General features: G+C 35.8%; 1 protein-coding gene across 5 annotated transcripts in view; it reads right to left on the bottom strand.

Moving 5' to 3' along the window:
- The window catches only part of LOC126198831 (vascular endothelial growth factor receptor kdr-like), a 609899-nt gene that overhangs the window by 435115 nt on the left and 155959 nt on the right, over positions 1–18825 (bottom strand). For 2 of the 5 annotated variants that reach the window (XM_049935406.1, XM_049935410.1), the window contains exon 5: positions 10666–10716. The exons of 2 other annotated variants lie outside the window; for them this stretch is intronic. In XM_049935406.1, the coding sequence (XP_049791363.1) occupies positions 10666–10716 (51 nt within the window). Of the gene's footprint in view, positions 1–10544; positions 10717–18825 lie in introns of all 5 variants that reach the window. One more of the 5 variants, XM_049935404.1, reaches the window with a different exon arrangement.

The raw sequence follows: 18825 nt of genomic DNA, 5'->3' as shown, positions 1-18825 counted from the left end.
TCTGAAGAGCATAGGTGCAGCTCTCATATGGAAAGGCATGTCCAGAGACACGCCAAAAATTTTATTGAATGAGATGTATGTGATACTGTGTCGTAATTTCAAGTGATGCTGAAACAGACATAGAAAAATTGTGGTCATTATGAAATATCTGGTAAGGAGGTAGTGCCAATTTCAGTGGATTTATTTATGGAGTATAGTAACAGCAATTCCTGGCAAGTAAGGGAGCATAATTAGGACAGATGTCCTCTTAGGATCCAAAGTTTTGATGTTAGGTGTCCTCTATTAACTTTTTTGTGAATTATACACTGTAATAAAAACATAAAAAAAACATTTAAGTGAATATTACTTGAATAGAATGTTTTGCAAGTGAAGAATTTTCAAACATAAGAAACAGACTCTTTGTTCTATGAATTCCATCAATCAAAATAAACATGTTTATTTTACGTCATATTTGAACATCTAATAAGCTCAATTCTTAAAATATTGATATATTTTTTACACAAGAAATAAAATTACAGCAACAGAGATAATTACAGCAAGCAAGCTACAATAAGAATTTCAGTAAGTGTACATACAATAAAAACCAGTTTATTTAAATAGTTAAAAAAACATGCAGCTTCACTCAGTTCAGGTGAAACTACAGGTTATAAATTTTGATTTGGCCTCAAGTAAAAATGTTAATTACTGAATGTGCATCTTCAAACCTGAAACTGTTGTAGCTTCTTAATTTCACTTGCTATAAAAATAACATAAGACTAACAACACATATTAGTTGTAACAACTTGAATTAATATTAATAAACCTATAAGTACATTATTTTATAATTTTACTGCTCATCTAAAAACAGGCAACACTGCTAATATTTTATGCCAGGGTGGCATAAGATGTCACAACTATGGAAGTGAAACACAAATGCATATAGTTGAAACTTACTCATAACTGAGAGAACAAAGACCTTTTGTTGCATATTATTACCATATGTTGCAGTACTTGAGCAAATGTTTCCTCTAACTACTTTTTTTTACAATGACCCTGTATCCCACCCTGGAATGAAACATCTGCAATTGAAACACTTACACAACATACAACTGTTTTGAAACAGAATGTAAATTTAACAATAGAAACATACTGCCCTTTTTAATGCTTTTAGAAAGAGTTTGTGTACTGCCATTTTCTATGTTCTGCACTACTCTTTTCCCTTCTCTCTTAACACCGAATTTCTATGCTCAGAGATGCATGATTTTATAATTTTTACATAATGTTATGCTTTTGGGCAGTTTATCCACATATGTGACTGTTTGAGAGCACTGAAAAGGACATTTCTGCACTATATGAACAGTGCCACTAAAGTAGAGAGCAGTACAGCTTTCCAACTTAATGTCTCGGAAAATACAAAATCACATCCAAAACTTAATGGATTATCCTGGTACGAGCTAACTTTGTATGTAATAATTTTATCCACCTTCAAATGATTATGTACAGTATTATAGCATGATCATCATTTTAATATGTATATGTATTAGAAACCATCAGTTTTATTATAGTTCAGGTTTAATGTAAAAATTTTCATTTTTATTGTCACAGTAAACATAATACTTACTCTCTCAAACGACTTCTCACAGCTAAATGATGAACCATTGGAATTAAATGATTAATGGAAAATCTCATATAAAGATGTGAAACAAATTCTAACAAAGAGATAGAGGGGCTGGCCAGTACTTACCTCAGCTCAGTACAGCCAATAGATACACAAAAAACAGAACCAAAAATTTACGTTCCTAGCTTTCGGAACAAATGTTCCTTCATCAGGGAGGAGAGAGGGGAAAGAAAGGGAAGAAGGGAAAGTAGATTCAGTTACTCACAACCCAGGTTATGAAGCAACAGGGAAAGGAAAACAGGGAGGGTAGCAAGGATGGAGGCCTCCATCCTTGCTACCCTCCCTGTTTTCCTTTCCCTGTTGCTTCATAACCTGGGTTGTGAGTAACTGAATCTACTTTCCCTTCTTCCCTTTCTTTCCCCTCTCTCCTCCCTGATGAAGGAACATTTGTTCCGAAAGCTAGGAACGTAAATTTTTGGTTCTGTTTTTTGTGTATCTATCGGCTGTACTGAGCTGAGGTAAGTACTGGCCAGCCCCTCTATCTCTTTGTTAGTATTTGAACCATTGGAATTATTTGTCAAATTGCTTGAAATATTAAAATAGTCAGTTTGTAGTGGAAAGGGTTGAAGCTCATAGCTCAAACCATTTCACACACACACACACACACACACACACACACACACACACACACACACACACACAAGAGCAACACCAGATCCAGATTCTGACACCATGGGAGACTGAGCCGTGAGATATCAAAAGTGGGCATTGCTCCTATCTGGAACTCAGGGAAAGGATTAAGGAACTGGGAACAAATAATGTTCTGGCCAGTTTTGATGATGATTTCTTGTTTACAAATATGCTGCAAAATGAGTCAGTAGATAACAATGGTTCCCTTTCCCCAGATGATACAATCAAGCTATTCAAGGTGTCTGTCACATCTCTTCATACAGAATGGTTATTCCTACAAACAGCAGGAAACAGTTACCATGTGAAGTCCATCTAGTCTAGTGGAAACCATTTGTAAAGGAGGTGCTGGACTCAGCACTCTGAAAGCCTACAGTGCAATACATGTATGTAGACATCTTTATCATTTGGAGTCATAGTAAGGAATGCCTTGATAAATTTCTGAAACACCAAACTAGTCAAACCCATCAGTATTCAGTTTATCATGTAAGCAGAGAAAGATAAACATCTACCCTTTTTTGACATGCCAGTGATGAGGAAATGTGTAAACCTGAGCCATACTGTATATTGCAAATACGTATTCATGAATATTTACATAAGCTCAAATCTTCTTTCCAGCTAATATCAGGACAAAGACCAATACTCTTGTCACTTGCTCTAGAACCTTGGTACCCAGCCTTTCTGAGACCATTACCCCTGGACGAGACAAAATGTTATCCAAACAAAGTTTCATACCTAATTAAAAATTAGACTGTAAAAAAATTAATAGTCACAAGATTAATGTGACCAATTATTTATAATACTACTTTCCTAATGATCAATGACAAACTGAAGCATTTTCTATGTTTTTCACAGTTCTGTATATTTCTAAGAATCATTCTTATATTTAGTTTGGTGTACACAATTGCACAGCAGAATTTATGTACCAAGCTCATTCAGTTCCTTACTTTTGTTCTCATTGTTACTGCAGCTGGAAGTCTGCCCTAACTCAAGTATGCTGTGGTGAATGGAATTGATATTCTTAAGGTTTCTTCCAATAATAATGGCTATGGGTGACAAACTGTTCACCAACACAATGTCAGTTCTGTTTATGAAAATCTATTTATAGTGTTGCCTTTGCGAGGTGAAGAAATTTTACTTAGGTTCTAATTTCAGTACCTGAAAACATTCCTTCACCCACTGAAACTAGTTTACATCAAATGTCAAATCTAAAAAAATAGCTACTATTAGAATTTATTAATGATGGCACATGATTACTACCATACAATGGATAGCAAAAGCGAGGAATAGAAGAGTAAAGCTGACCTTGAGTGATTTTGGTACACTAATTAAATTTTCAAAATGAATTTTTCACATTTATGAAACTAAAAATTAACACGTGTTTCACATTAACAGTTCTGACTCATGACAGTAAGACAATCTTTTAACACAAAGATCATTCAAAATTTGAGGGTGGTTCATTGATGAATGGAGTGAAATGCATGCCAAAATTAATGAATGGAGACAAAAAAGCAAATAAATGAATTACAGGTGTGATATGAAAAGAAGTGGAAGTGGGCTGGACAGCACCCATGAAGGTGGATGGTAATTAACCAAAGCAAGTTATTTTCTCAATTTCAAAAAATCAGAACAAACTGTGAAGGCAATCTTATGCATGGTAAGCTAATGACAATAGAAAATATGTAGGAGGTACAATGATTTGTACCACTTAAGATTACAGTACATGGACTTTTGTAGCTGGAGCTTTTATCTAGCAGTTTGTATCATATGGCTGTTGGTGACTTATGTGGTGTTATATACATAAGTCTACCAACATTTTGACAAGAGAGATTTTTTAAAAAAAATTAATTGAGAGTAATCACTAAAGCTTCATTGGACACATTTTGTTTTTACCTCTCAGAACTTCCATTTTACCATAGTGAAAGGGGGGGGGGTAAATATCCTTGGTTGGGAATCACTGCACTAGAACATGGGAGTCATGGTACCTCAGACATGAGAGACAGTACTTTCAGTACTTTCTAAGAATCAATGGATGTTCCACTAAGGATACTGGAAATGTAATGAAGACAAGCACCTGGCAAAATGGCCCTTTAAAGAAGAAATAAAGACACAGTATAAAAACCACATACAGACTAAGTGTATATTGGAATGATGGAATGATCTGTTTACATCAGGAGCACAGAGCAAAAATTAAATTACACATTGGAACAGATAGACAATTCAAGGATGTGTTGCGTGATACCAAGCATTCTGTAACTTTCACTGAAACCTGTAGGACTTGAGTGAACAGGAATTAGCGTATCCTTCTGTTCCAAAAACAATCAAGATCTACAAGATCTACATGTGTAGCACATGATATTGGTATGTATAATAAAACAACTGTGAATAGAGATGTAAATCATATACCAACATATCACAAAATAATGGTATGAGGATCATCCAGAAACTAAAGAATATTTTGGCATAACTAAATAAAAATGAAAGACATCAACACAAAACTTTACTACATTTTTCAGTGTAGTCACCAAAACTGTCAAGGCATTTACAGCAACATGGGACAAATTTTTCAAGACCTGTGTTGTACTTCTCTACCAGCAAAGCTATGAGTCAGAATGTCACTGCTTGTTTGAGGACTTCAGTGTTTGCAAATGTTTTTCTATCCAAAAATTCCTGTAGTTTTTGGAATAAGTGAAAATCACTTGGTGCCAAGTCAGGGCTGTAAGGAGGATGCCCAAAAATTTCCCATTTGAGACACTGAAGTTCTAGCTGGATTCTAACTGATGCATGAGGTCATGCATTGCCATGAATCTGAAAAACAGTATGCGATTTTTGAGACAGCAGAGTTAGAGGAGCAATTTGTCTGCATTGTATTTTGCATGAAAGTGAAAAAAATCTTTACAGACACACACCAAATGATGCAGGAATCCTACAGTGATGAATTTCTAGGCCATACTTCATGTTACAAATGGTTCATATGGTTTAAAAATGGCCAGATGGAACTTAAAGATGACCCTTGTTCAGGGTGTCCTTCAACTTCTGCTGATGATGCTCATGTCAGGAATGCCAACAAAATTGTCCATGCCAATTGAAGACAGACTGTCCGAGAGAGTGCAGAAGAATGTAGTATTTCAGTTGGATCATGTCATAAAATCTTGAAACAGCCTCTTGGAATCCATCAAGTTGCTGACAAGTTCGTCTCATGGCTCAGGAGTCATGCATGGCTATTGCTCAAAAAAAGGAACCACTGTGCTGCCTCACCCTGCGTATTCTCCAGACCTGACTCCCATGGACTTTCCTTTTACTTACAAAGTTGAAAACCCCATTGAAAGTACAAAGATTTGCAATGATAGATGAGATAAAAGAAAATTCACAGACTGCGCTTCATACGATCCAGCAAAAGAAGTACTGAGATTGCTTCTGGAAGTGGAAATGATGCTGGGAGTGGCATATCAGTTATGGAGGAGAGTATTTCGGAGGAGACCATGTGCAGCTGGTAAATCGTATGTGTAGAAAAGTTCTGAAATTTTTTGAACAGACCTCATATGTAATACCAGTAATCATTTGAGGTGAGTGGGTGGGGGAGGGGGGGGGGGGGGACGACAGTAAGTCTGGATGTGAGAACACATTTGAATTCCACATTCTGCATGATACCAGGGTCATTCAATAAATAATGTTCAATAGTTTTTTTTCTCAGGACATATTTGTTATTAAGAATTAAATTTGGTTACAATATCTATCAACTTTTCTTATCCATGTACTGATTTCCTACGTATTCTACATCACATTCTAAGGCCTTACGCCAGTGTTGTGAAAGAGCTGGTATTCTCTGTTGGTAATAGCTCTTGTCCTTGGTTGTAGCCATGTTTTCATTGCATGTGCTATGCTCATCATCATCATCATCATCATCTTCTTCTTCAACGCCGATTCCATGTAGAGAATCCTTAAGTGACTGAAAATGATGGAAGTCCAAGGACACCAGGTTTGGGCTATAGGGTGGATGAGGTAATGATTTCCAACCGAATTTGGTGATGTGTTCCCATGACCTAAGAATTGCATGAGGGTGTGGACTGTTGTGTTGGAGGAAGATTTATTTTCAATTCTCATCAGACCAAACAAGTCGGAATTAGTTCTCGCATTTGTTTAGTCTTCACACAGGCCCCTGGATAATTAATGAGTGACCCTCTTGGCAACAAATTCATGAGAATGACACCATACTGTCCCAAAATACTGTCATCATGACTTTGCCAGCAGAGGGAGCTGCCTTGAATTCCTTCATGATGGGTGAACGTGGGACATGTTTCCAGCTTAAAGTTACACACCACATTTTCGCACCTCTAATGACCCATGACAAGAAAGGCTCTCCATTGGCTTCAAACTATTTGAACAGTTCAGATGAAATGCCTTTTCTTTTAATCTTGTGGTATGTAATGAGTTCATGAAACCAATCCTGAGTACACTTTTGAATATCAAAGAGTCTTAAACACAGCACACACTTCCAATGCTCATCAATAGTTGTAGAGCCAACTTTCCTAGTTCTTACGTGCTGGTCTCCATGAATAATGGCATCCAGACATTCACCATGTTGGTAGCAGTGATTATGACAGTGTGTCCAAATGAGTCCCATTGTAGAGCTCATTTCCTCCACATATTGGCACTTTACCTCTCTTTACCCATCTCCCAACAGTACTCCTGTCAACTTCACACTGAACACACATTTTTAGGGATGTTCAAAACAGTTTCCTTTTCTGCAACCCAGAATTCAATTACAGCATACTCCTTGCAACTGGTGCCTTGCATGGAGCCATTTTTGATGGCTTACTATGGCTCTAACATCTGCTGGAATTGTTCAAAACTTCATAAACATGCAGAAGATACATCAAATTTGAGTTGTATAAAACGACTTTTCCTGTATGTATTAACAACTGTAAAAACATTACGGCAATATTTACTGAAAGACCCTCATAAGATGACAGAATGATTTTTTGATTTTATCAAACAGTGCCCACACCATTCTTTTTCATAAACTATTTTCTCTGATATCAATTGCAAATACAGGTACAATTTAGCAAATGAGTTTTATAGTTTTCTTTATTTTAAAAGCAGTGAAATTGACAATTACTGCTTTAAAATAAGCAAATCTGTTAAACAAAAAGTGTGTAAATCAGCAGTGGGATACTTCTCGGACAACAAATTTAAATACTAAGTCATTCAGAACTCATCGTTCCATTCACAGCTCATCATTCCATTCAGTTCAAATAAGAATCAATCTTTTTGATGTACTGATACATTAAAAATAATTTTTTACCCCTGGTGCATCTCCAGTTTGATCCCTGTCACTGTCTCGATCACCAATAACAATCATCAGCAATGGTGAACAAAGACTTCTGGTATAATGAGTCATCCTCAACCTCCCTACAGCCTTGTTAAAGAGGGTAGAGGAGAAGATGGGAGTTTCAAGACACATTATTGCCCTTAGCATGTGAAACGGCACAAAATGAAAAGGTGATAACAGTCTATGGTATAAGGTGTACACCACAGTCTATGGTATGAGGATGCAGAAGGCAAGGAAAACATCGCTTTGAAGGAAATTTGTATCCAGTGAAAACATTATCAGTAACTGATGAAATGTCATGATAATCTCTCCATTTGCAGAAACTTCAGGTTTGTTCTCTATCCAACTGTCAAGGAGGAGACCACGAGAAAAAACATACTAGGGGTCTGTGGCATGGAGCAGAAAGAAGAGGTAGTTTCTAGCCAACCAAATTTTGGGTAATCTCCATAAAATATGAAAAAAATGTAGAATTTTTTATATGTTGGAAGGTAGGGCAAAGAGTCACTTACTACAAATATTACATAAATGGAAGGTGGAGGAGGGAGCAAGGAAAGAAAAGGAAAAGGAAGGGACTATTGATGTCAGCTACATAGGGACTTTATACAGAATCAACAATGATTCAAAATGTGTGCTGGGCTGGGATTTGAACCCAGAATCTCCTGCTTACTAGGCAGTTGCATTAACCACTGCATCATCCAGACACAATGCTTACTGTAAATGCACTGATTATTTCAGCCTGCCTCCCACCCGACGCATATTCCCAACTAGCGCCACCTATTGGCAGACCCCATCCATGAGATTTTCACTGGTGGTCATCAGAAAGAATCAAAGTTAGAAGAAGTGGGATACTGAACTAATGAAGAAAAATGAATTGTGTTTGAAATTTCCTGCCCCTACAGACACAGTGATAAGGAATTCCACAGTAACCAGTTCAGAAGTAGAGGAATAAATGTCCCTAAAATGGGCAGAAGTTAGGCAGACAAATACAGTTACAAGAAAATAATTAGTCTTTCCTTGGCCACAGGAGAGTGCATTTGGGTGTTTGTGTGATTGTGTTAGTGTCTGTGTGGATGTAAGTGCTATTGCTAGAAAAAGAACTGGTGCACAAAGGCTAGAGTGAATACTATCTTCTGTTGTGTGTTTCTTTGTTCCATACATCAAAACATTGTAGGTGAGTGGTTGCTTTTCCCATATTTTACATACAGTTAGTAGAAATTAAATGAAGGAACCTTATCAGGCAGGAGATATACCTCAAGTGATTGAAGAAAGAAGGAAACATAACAATTTTCAGGTGAAGATGGGAACATAGTAATATAAGTCACTTATGAATGAAATCAATAGGGAGTCCAATGACACTAAAGAGAAATTGCTTCAAGAGAGACGTGAAGAAGTAAGAAGGACTGTTTCAGCATGTGGAAAAGTCAAAACAACAATCACAGATATTAAAAATAAAGGCATCAACATTGTGAGTGTGGAAGGAATTCTACTGTGAGAGACAACTGAGTGAGAGGATAAGTCCTCAATGAAGGAGACAAACTGTGTGATAAAGTGATAGAAGAATAATTTCTGTCATTTTGGAAGATATAGGAAATCCAACATCAGAGACAGAGTTTCACAGAAAATGTTACAGCTGCAGACTATTGAAGGGCTTTATGCAATGTTATTAACTGTGCCTAACAACAGGGGCCAGCAGTATCAAATACAACCCCCTCGTCCACTATTTACACAACAAAGACAATTTGCAGCAGAGGCTAATTAAAATTTGACAATGGCTTAAATAACACAGATTTATTGTTTCCACTCTGAAACATTTGTTTTTCCTCCTTTGAGCTAAGTTGTTTTAGCCTCCTTAAGAAAATATCCCCAATAAAAAAATGTTTTTCCTTTTTAGGGCACAAGTAGTAATCTCAGACTGCTGAACTACATGGTACACAATATTAACTGTAATCATTTTCCTTACAACATCTTTGACAATTATAAACAGTCCAAATTACCAAAAATCTGACAGCTTTGGTACTGTTTTAGATTTGTTATGGTGGTTGTGTCAACAGTGTGTTATGACATTATTCTGTAAAAAAATTTTCAAACATAGAAACTGATATCCATTAACTATCCTATGGGATATGTATTGTTTGCATGGAGAGCTGCATCAAACCAGTCTCAGGACTGAATACCACAACAACAGGATATGTTGAGGCTATAATACCTAATTCATCGACACAGTAGTATACAAATAAATACACTGACATTTTTAGTAACACTGGGAGATAAAAGTAGGAAAATGGTAAGTCATACAACAGCAGCATCTATTTCTGTGACAAAGATTGGTCTTTTGTAATTCTCAAATGCCTACAGCTCCAAGTCGGTGCATTCATTTTAATTGCCACTGTTTTCTGCACAGTTTTAAGTTGGTTACATGCTTTCATCAGTAAATAACCCATTTCACATATACTAAAAATGTATGAAAATTTTAACACTTTGTATTCCATTGTTCACAGTCTGCTGTGGCTCTGCACCTTTTCTTTTTTAATGGAGCTCTGGTGAAGTATCATATCCATTCTCAACCCTCAACTGACAATGACATACTGTGCTTTTGGCTAAACTACAGCCACAAAATTGTGCATTGCACACCCCAAATAGAGAAGACTCAGTTTAAAAGAGTGTATAGCATTACTACAAAATAATGTCCCTCATATTTCATAATAAGAATGTCATTTGGGCACTAACTGCTTATTGCTCATTTTGGATCTCCTATATGATTCTGATGAGACAAAGAGAAATTATCTGCAGGTTTAACTGCATTAATGCTGTTACAACTACCAAACTTGGGGAACCCATATTATACAGAATATCAAACACAAATTTCTATATCTTAATAGAATTTCAACCATTAAAAACAATATCAACACTCAAGAGTTCACTACATACTTAGCACTTCAAGAGAATATATACGAGGACATTCGTCTTCACTGCAGATGCCACCAGGAAGTACGCAGCAACTATAGAATCCATTGTGCATCATCTGGGCATTTTCCAGAATGAAGCCCACCTTCTGGTCATATCTGATGACACCAAGGTCATCATTTTCACCAACATGAACCTTGAGTGTCAAATAAAAGCAATATTACCAAATGTTAAAGATATCTGAAGAATTAAAACTTTCTAAATTTATTAAAAAATAAAAACAGATGTAATGAACAGTTACACATAAGATTCCATTAGTAACTGAGTGAAATTAATAGACATTGTTAACTCCCTTGATGAAAATATATTAAAATACAAAAGTAATAACACGCAATGTGTGAAGACTATTATGGTTTTATCAGAATTTATGTATAAAAATGTACTTATTTTGTTTTGTGTCATGAGATAATCTACAAGATAGTAACTTAGCTAACAAACAGACTAATAATTACATAATAATTTTACTGTCAAACTCTTTCCTGAAGTGCGGTATTAACAAGTAACAGATTATTAACAAATTGTAGTATGTTGCATTCATATTTAATTTTATATTAAGAAAATGAATTTGATGTTAGGGCAATATTGCAGAGACAGTTTATTTTTGATAAGAAATGAATTTATGATCTGAAAATTTACTTTATGTTAATTGGCAAGTGAATTTTTACAAATTCAGATGAAACAACAAAAGTTTTAATATACTGTAATTAAAACCAAGACATAATATTCCATTTTTGCTTTGGTTCTTCTTTCTTTCCTTGTGGATTGTCTGACAGCATATTTCTCCACACAAATAATTTATCTTTTCTTTTTTTATTGTTTTCTGTCTGGCATTCTCAATTGGAAAAGGATCAGTTTAAAAGCCAGAAAGCTCAGTTTTTTGACTTGATTGACTCAGCCAATAGCTAAGATTTTTACATAATTTGTGGTGCTTATACTCATAAATAGGACTTTCCTGATACAGATGTATAAAATGGGTTCATAAACTTTTACAAATTCCTAGACCACCACATTGGAAGTTTTCAGATAGATTATATAATGATAAGACAGATTTAGGAACCAGGTTTTAAACTGTAAGACATTTCCAAGGGCAGATGTGGACTCTGACCACAATCTATTGGTTATGAACTGTAGATTAAAAATGAAGAAACTGCAAAGTGGTGGGAATTTAAGGAGATGGAGCCTGGATAAACTGAAACAACCAGATGTTGTAGATCCAAACTGATCTTCCCTGAGGTCGGCTTCCACCAGTTTTTCCAATCGCCTGTAAATAATTCACGTTATTATTTTGCAGCTGTGACAGAAGAGATACTGAACTTAATTGATGAAAGGAGAAAATATAAAAATGCAGTAAATTAAGTAGGCAAAAAGGGATACAAACATCTCAAAAATGAGATTGACAGGAAGTGCAAAATGGCTAAGTAGGATGACTAGAGGACAAATGTAAGGATGTAGAGGCATATATCACTAGGGTTAAGATAGATACAGCTTACAGGAAAATTAAAGAGACCTTTGGAGAAAAGAGAACCACTTGTACAGATATCAAGAGCTCAGATGGAAAACCAGTTCTAAGAATTGAAGGGAAAGCAGAAATGTGGAAGCAGTATATAGGGGATCTATACAAGGGTGGTATACTTGAGGGCAATATTATGGAAATGGAAGAGGACATAGATGAAGATGAAATGGGGGATATGATACTGTGTGAAAAATTTAACAGAGTGCTGAAAGACCTAAGTTGAAATAAGGTCCCGGGAGTAGACAACATTCCATTAGAACTACTGATAGCCTTGGGATAGTCAGCCCAGACCAAACTCTACCATTCAGTGAGCAAGATGTATGAGACAGGTAAATACCCTCAGACTTCAAGAAGAATATAATAATTCCAATCCCAAAGAAAGCAGGTGTTGACAGATGTGAAAATTAGTGAAATATCAGTTTAATGAGTCATGGCTGCAAAATACTAACATGAATTGTTTACAGAAAAACTGGTAGAAGCTGACCTCAGGGAGGATCAGTTTGGACTCCATACAAATGTGAGGCAATATTGACCCTATGACTTATCTTAGAAGACAGATTAAGGAAGAGCAAAGCTACGTTTCTAGCATTTGTAGACTTGGAGAAGGCTTTTGACAATGTTGACTGGAATACTCTCTTTCAAATTCTGAAGGTGGCAGGGGTCAAAAACAGGGAGCGAAAGGCTATTTACAATTTGTACAGAAACCAGATGGTAGTTATAAGAGTTGAGATGCATGAAAGGGAAGCAGTGGTTGGGAAGGGAGTGAGACAGAGTTTTAGCCTGTCCCCAATGTTATTCAATCTGTATATTGAGAAAGCAGTAAAGAAAACAAACAAAAATTTGGAGTAGGAATTGAAATCCAAAAAAATATCTGGAGTTTGCCGATGACATTTTAATTCTGACAGAGGCAGCAAAGGACCTGGAGGAGCAGTTGAACTGAATGGACAGTGTCTTGAAACGATGACATGAGATGAACATCAACAAAAGCAAAACGATGATAATGGAATGTAGTCAAATTAAATCAGGTGATAGTGAGGGAATTAGATTAGGAAATGAGACACATAAAGTAGTAGATGACTTTTGCTATTTGGAGAGCAAAATAACTGATGATTGTCGACGTAGAAAGGATATAAAATGTAGACTGGTAATGGCAAGTAAAGCGTTTCTGAAGAAGAGAAATTTGTTAACATTGAGTATAGATTTAAGTGTCACAAAGTCATTTCTGAAAGTATTTGTATAGAGTGTATGGAAGTGAAACATGGATGATAACTAGTTTAGATGACAAGAGAATAGAAGCTTTCAAAATGTGGTGCTACAGAAGAATGCTGAAGATTAGATGGGTAGATCACTTAACTAATAAGCATCTACTGAATAAAATTGGGGAGAAGAGGAATTTGTGACACAACTTGACTAGAAGACGGGATCAGTTGGTAGGACATGTTCTGGGGCATCAAGGGATCACCAATTTAGTACTGGAGGGCAGCATGGAGGGTAAAAACTGTAGAGGGAGACCAAGAGATGAATACACTAAGCAGATTCCAAAGGATGTAGGCTGCAGTAGTTGGAGATGAAGAAGCTTGCGCAGGATAGAGTAGCATGGAGGGTTGCATCAAACCAGTCTCTGGGCTGAAGACCATAACAACAAAATACAAAACAAGAAAGGTGATATACTCTATGTTTTATTTAAAAATTAGTACATTAGCATCCTCAAACTCAGGTTTTCTGAAGCAACAACCCCCAAGGATATGAAAGTTGAGTATCTCACCATATGGAGCAGCAAAGTTATTATGTGAACTTCCATTAACTGTGATTGAAATTTTCTAGTTTTCAATCATATTTGACTTGTGAATGGTGGAGGCCCAAACTATTAAGTTGCTCCAATGGTGCGATTGAGAATTCACTGTTACCACTGTCCATTTATATATAGAGTTATAAAAACTGTACATTTTATTATCACTCAGTGTCAGTGGTAATTAAAATGCTTTCCTACTCTCACACATTTAAGGGTTGCATTTTAATATGGTGCCACTGAGCTGGGATAGGTGTAAGTCTGTGTACTAATTTTTCATGTCCATTATAATTATCCGGGCTGTTACGCCATGGTCAGTTGATGAATTCTGTGTCGATTCCCAACATTGGGAATCGACACAGAATTCATCAACCGACCACGGCATAACAGCCCGGATAATTATAATGGACATGATATTTCCGGTCGTGAAAGTCTACATTTTAGTACTAATTTTTGCACTCAATTTCAGAGTCTAATTGTGACAGGTGTCAGTTGATTATTGGACAACAGTTGGGACGAGACAGAAAGTGTATTTTGGAAACTGATCATTGGATCACATTTGAGATGAGTACAATTTTTAAATTTGCAATTCTTCTCCTCAGCTATCAGTTTTCCAACTTTCTTTTGTCATGTGACTTAATAGGCAGGATTATTGTGAATTTGAATGTGACGATAATCTGGTTAGGTAGGTTTATTTTTCATATTTTTTACCCAATATTATCTTCAAATATGGCAAGAACAGAAAATCTTGATACAACTGGAGAGGTTTCATATACTCAGTGTCACCAGTCGTCAACACTGAACCTGCAACAGTCATCCAAGGCATCACACTTCTTAGGATTTTCTCCAAGTGAATAGCCTTCAGGTTTATTAGACAGATTATCTCAACTCTTGGATCACAAGCTTACAAGTCAGTCTCAACTCTTGGAACACAAGCTTACAAGTCATAATAATGATTGAAAGAATGGACTTACAAGTCAAAACAGTGACCTAAAAAAAGAGTAATCTGGAGGCCACGGTTAGGACAATGAGGAGATAAACTCATGCTGCACAGGAACAAGTAGCAAACTCCCTTTCAAAACTTAGTCAATTACTTGAGTCGACTGCCCTTGAAATTCAAACAGTAAATGATAAGGTTGATTACATACTATTGCATGTGAACATTGAACATGTTATTCACGCTGAATTAGGTAGAAGAAACTGTGAATTCAAAATCATGCTTGAATATATAGAGCAAGAAAGTGAATTCATTAAACAGAAATTAAAATTAAATAATGATCAGGTTCATAACCATAGTACCAGTGTTAACAATAATATTGTGTCTTTGTATGAAAATTTAGATCAGTTTAACATCCAACTAAGTGATGTTGAAACAAAAATGTCATATCTACAAATTTTGTACAATTTTGTGACAATTTATGTCTTAAATACTTCCCTGGGGATTTTAAAATACACACAGTGGACTTCCTATGGCAATGTAAAGATAATTTTCCTCCGAATGTGCCTGATTCTGCAAAACATAAACTAGCCAAACATTTCCTTGATGGTGAAGCATTGTCATGTGCTACTCATAACATAAAGCTAAACATAACATTTAATGAATTTGAACAGATGTTCTTGAAAAATTCTGGTCCAGAAATAAACAAGCAGGCATCAAGACAGCATTTTTGAACAGTAGTAGGTACAGACCAGGTAATCTCTTGATTGCAAGAATTTTATGAGAAACAGTTACATAATCTTGCTCACGTAGACAAACCTTTTGATGATCTTATTCTTATGGATGTCTTGAAAAGACATCTACCAATGAAAGCTCATTGGGGCCTTGCTTGCAGTCCCAATGATTCATTACAGATTTTTTTAAACATGTTGATATACTTGACAAAGCTTTTGAGGAAGAGGTCAGGGTTAATAACTCACATTACAACAGAAACAAAAATTACAATGGGAGGTCATCTCAACACAACCAGCAAAACAGACAGAATGGTAAAAGGAGAAACCATAATACTTTTAATAACATTAATAATAGCAGTAACAGGAATGATAGTGGTAATGACCAGAACAGAAACCACAGTAACCAGAAGCAGAAAACTTTTAAAACCTTCACCTGGTGCTTGTCAGGTGCAGGGGGTAAAGAATTTTCATGACCAGGCAATATTGTATTGTATTGTATATTTATTGTCCAGTGAATCATACACTGTACAGGGGTACATAATAATATAGGACAAGTCAAATAATTTGCAATAAAGTGTAACAGAAAAAACTGTTGTATGGTTTTCAGTATATAGCAATATAACATATGGGAATAACATTTCACAAATACACAAATAAATTTTACACGCACACATTTCGTACTTTTGGCCTTGATTATACAGACACACACATATATGTAATAGACCACATATAATACACTGATAAATCTATATGTACACATTTCTTATTTTGGCTTTAATTGTATAAACTAAATTTTTCACATATTTACATTGTAGATAAAAATTCATCAACATTATAGTAGCAATTCTGTAGCAAGTAGTCACTCACTGCAGTTTTGAATTTATGCATGCCAGTTATTGCCTTAATTAATTTAGTTTGTTATACAGGTTTTTTCCTGCTTGCAAGGGTCCTTTTTGTTTTAGTGTTGTATGTGAAAACTGCATATGTATATCTTGATTATTCCTTGTGTTGTATGAATGGATACTTTTGGTTTTTTGGAGGAATCTTGCTATTTTCATCTACAATTTTCCTTATAAACATTATTGTTTCTAGGATATATAGGCATGGTAATGGAAGAATATGAAGCTTTTTAAATGAGGGTTTGCATGAAGATCGAGGTGCTGAGCCTTCCATTGCTCTTATAATTCTTTTTTGTGCAATAAAACAGCTTTTGCTGGGTGGTGAATTTCCCCAGCAAATTAAACCATATCTTGGTAGTGATTCTGCTTGGGCATAGTACACATTTTTTATGGCTTGCATAGATGTGCATCCAGCAAGAACTTTTATACTGTAACAAATGGTATTTAATTTACTACATAGGTGTTGTGTGTGTTTCTGCCATCTTAGGTCATCTTGGATCCAAACTCCCAAAAATTTGGTGCTATTTACAATTTCAAGTCTTTTGCCTAACAGTTCTATGGTTGCAGTTAAAGGCTGTTTATTCTGCACTGTGTGTAGATGCATAGTGTTTGTTTTATGTGTGTTTATTATTAAGTTGTTCATTGCGAACCATTCTGGTATATGTGTAGTGCTCTTTTTTATTTCATTTTGGAGCTCTTATGGGGCTTTCCTTTGATAAGTATTTTGTATTATCGGCATATTTAATGTACTTATAGTTAGGGCTGGATGGTTCCAGGTCATTTACAAACAGCAAGAAGAGGATTGGTCCCAGTACGGAACCCTGCGGCACACCGTATTTAACACACTGTTTTTCTGATTGATAGGAAGTTAAATTTTTTCCTTCTTTGTACAAGACTTCAACTATTTGGTGTCTGTTTTGTAGACATGACTTTACCCATTCATAGGCTGGGCCTCTGACACCAACATTTTCTAGCTTTCTAAGCAATAGACCATGGTTAATGATGTCAAATGCTTTTGAAAGATCTAGGAATATTGCTGCTACATGTTCTTTTTTATCTAATGCATTTAAAGCTTCATTTAAGAAATTGATAATAGCTGTCTCAGTGGATTTACATTTTCGGAAACCATGCTGTGTAGCTGAGAAAAGTTTATTTTTTTCAGTGAAATCTACAAGTCTTTTATAAAAGATTTTTTCAATTATTTTAGAAAAAACAGATAGTAGAGAGACTGGCCTATAATTTGTTATATCTGTTTTTTCACCCTTTTTGAACAATGGCTTCACTTTAGCTATTTTTAGCCTTTCTGGGAAGATTCCCTGAGAAAGTGAACTATTGCATATGTCTACCATGGGCTTAACTACTAAGGGTGCACATTTTTTAATGATATGGTCTGGTATGTTGTCAGTACCAGAGGAAAATTTTGATTTTAGCTCCCCTATTGTTTTTAGCATTTCCTGTTCGTCTATTGGGTATAGGAAGAGAGACTTGTTACTAGGGATAGTTTTAATCTGATTTGCAGTGACAGCATTTTGAAAGTTTTGCTTCACCAGAATCTCAGCTGCCTCAGAGAAATATGAGTTAAAATTATTTGCTATCTGCTGGGGATCAGATATTACAGAAGTGTTTTCATTCAGTTTGATATTATGGTATTCTCTCCGTTTTACTCCTGTTTCATGCCTTACAATCTCCCATATGGCTTTAATTTTATTTTGTGCATTTGCTATGAAGGAACTATTTGCCATTCTTTTTGCTTCTTTTATGACTTAAGTTAAAATCTTTTTGTAATTCTTAAAATAGGAATCAAATTCTGTTGAAGCAACTTATTTTGAAAGTAAGTTTTGGGATGTAATAATTAAAGAGATGTATAGTGGAAAGAAATGTACTGTGGCTCCTTATGAACTTGAAGAAGCTGTTTTAGTAGAACTGTGTATCTCTGAATGTTCTGTGGAAGATGTAGATGTTGATAGTGTTTACGTTGGTATTGGTATTTTAATGTACCCCGAGTGGGAGACTTTTGGGCTAATTGTCATGAGGAGGGGCAAACTTATCCTGAGTCAGTTGTGGTAGAAGTGTGTCAAACCCAGGTGCATGGTATCAACACTAATGAGTTTACGTTGGTATTGGTATTTTAATGTACTCCGAGTGGGAGACTTTTGGGCTAATTGTCATGAGGAGGGGCAAACTTATCCTGAGTCAGTTGTGGTAGAAGTGTGTCAAACCCAGGTGCATGGTATCAACACTAATGATTTAGTGGTTGGAGCTGATACACATAATTTAGGAGAGCTAGAATGTGTGGTTTATATTGAAGTTATTGATCATAACCGGGCTAGTGGTGAAGCTCAAGAGAGTGAACTTTTTCCAGTCGACATTAGT

Source organism: Schistocerca nitens, chromosome 8 (assembly GCF_023898315.1).
Source record: "Schistocerca nitens isolate TAMUIC-IGC-003100 chromosome 8, iqSchNite1.1, whole genome shotgun sequence".
Classification (NCBI taxonomy): domain Eukaryota; kingdom Metazoa; phylum Arthropoda; class Insecta; order Orthoptera; family Acrididae; genus Schistocerca; species Schistocerca nitens.
The sequence above is the reverse complement of the archived record's forward strand: the minus strand, read 5'-3'. Positions and strand labels throughout refer to the sequence as shown.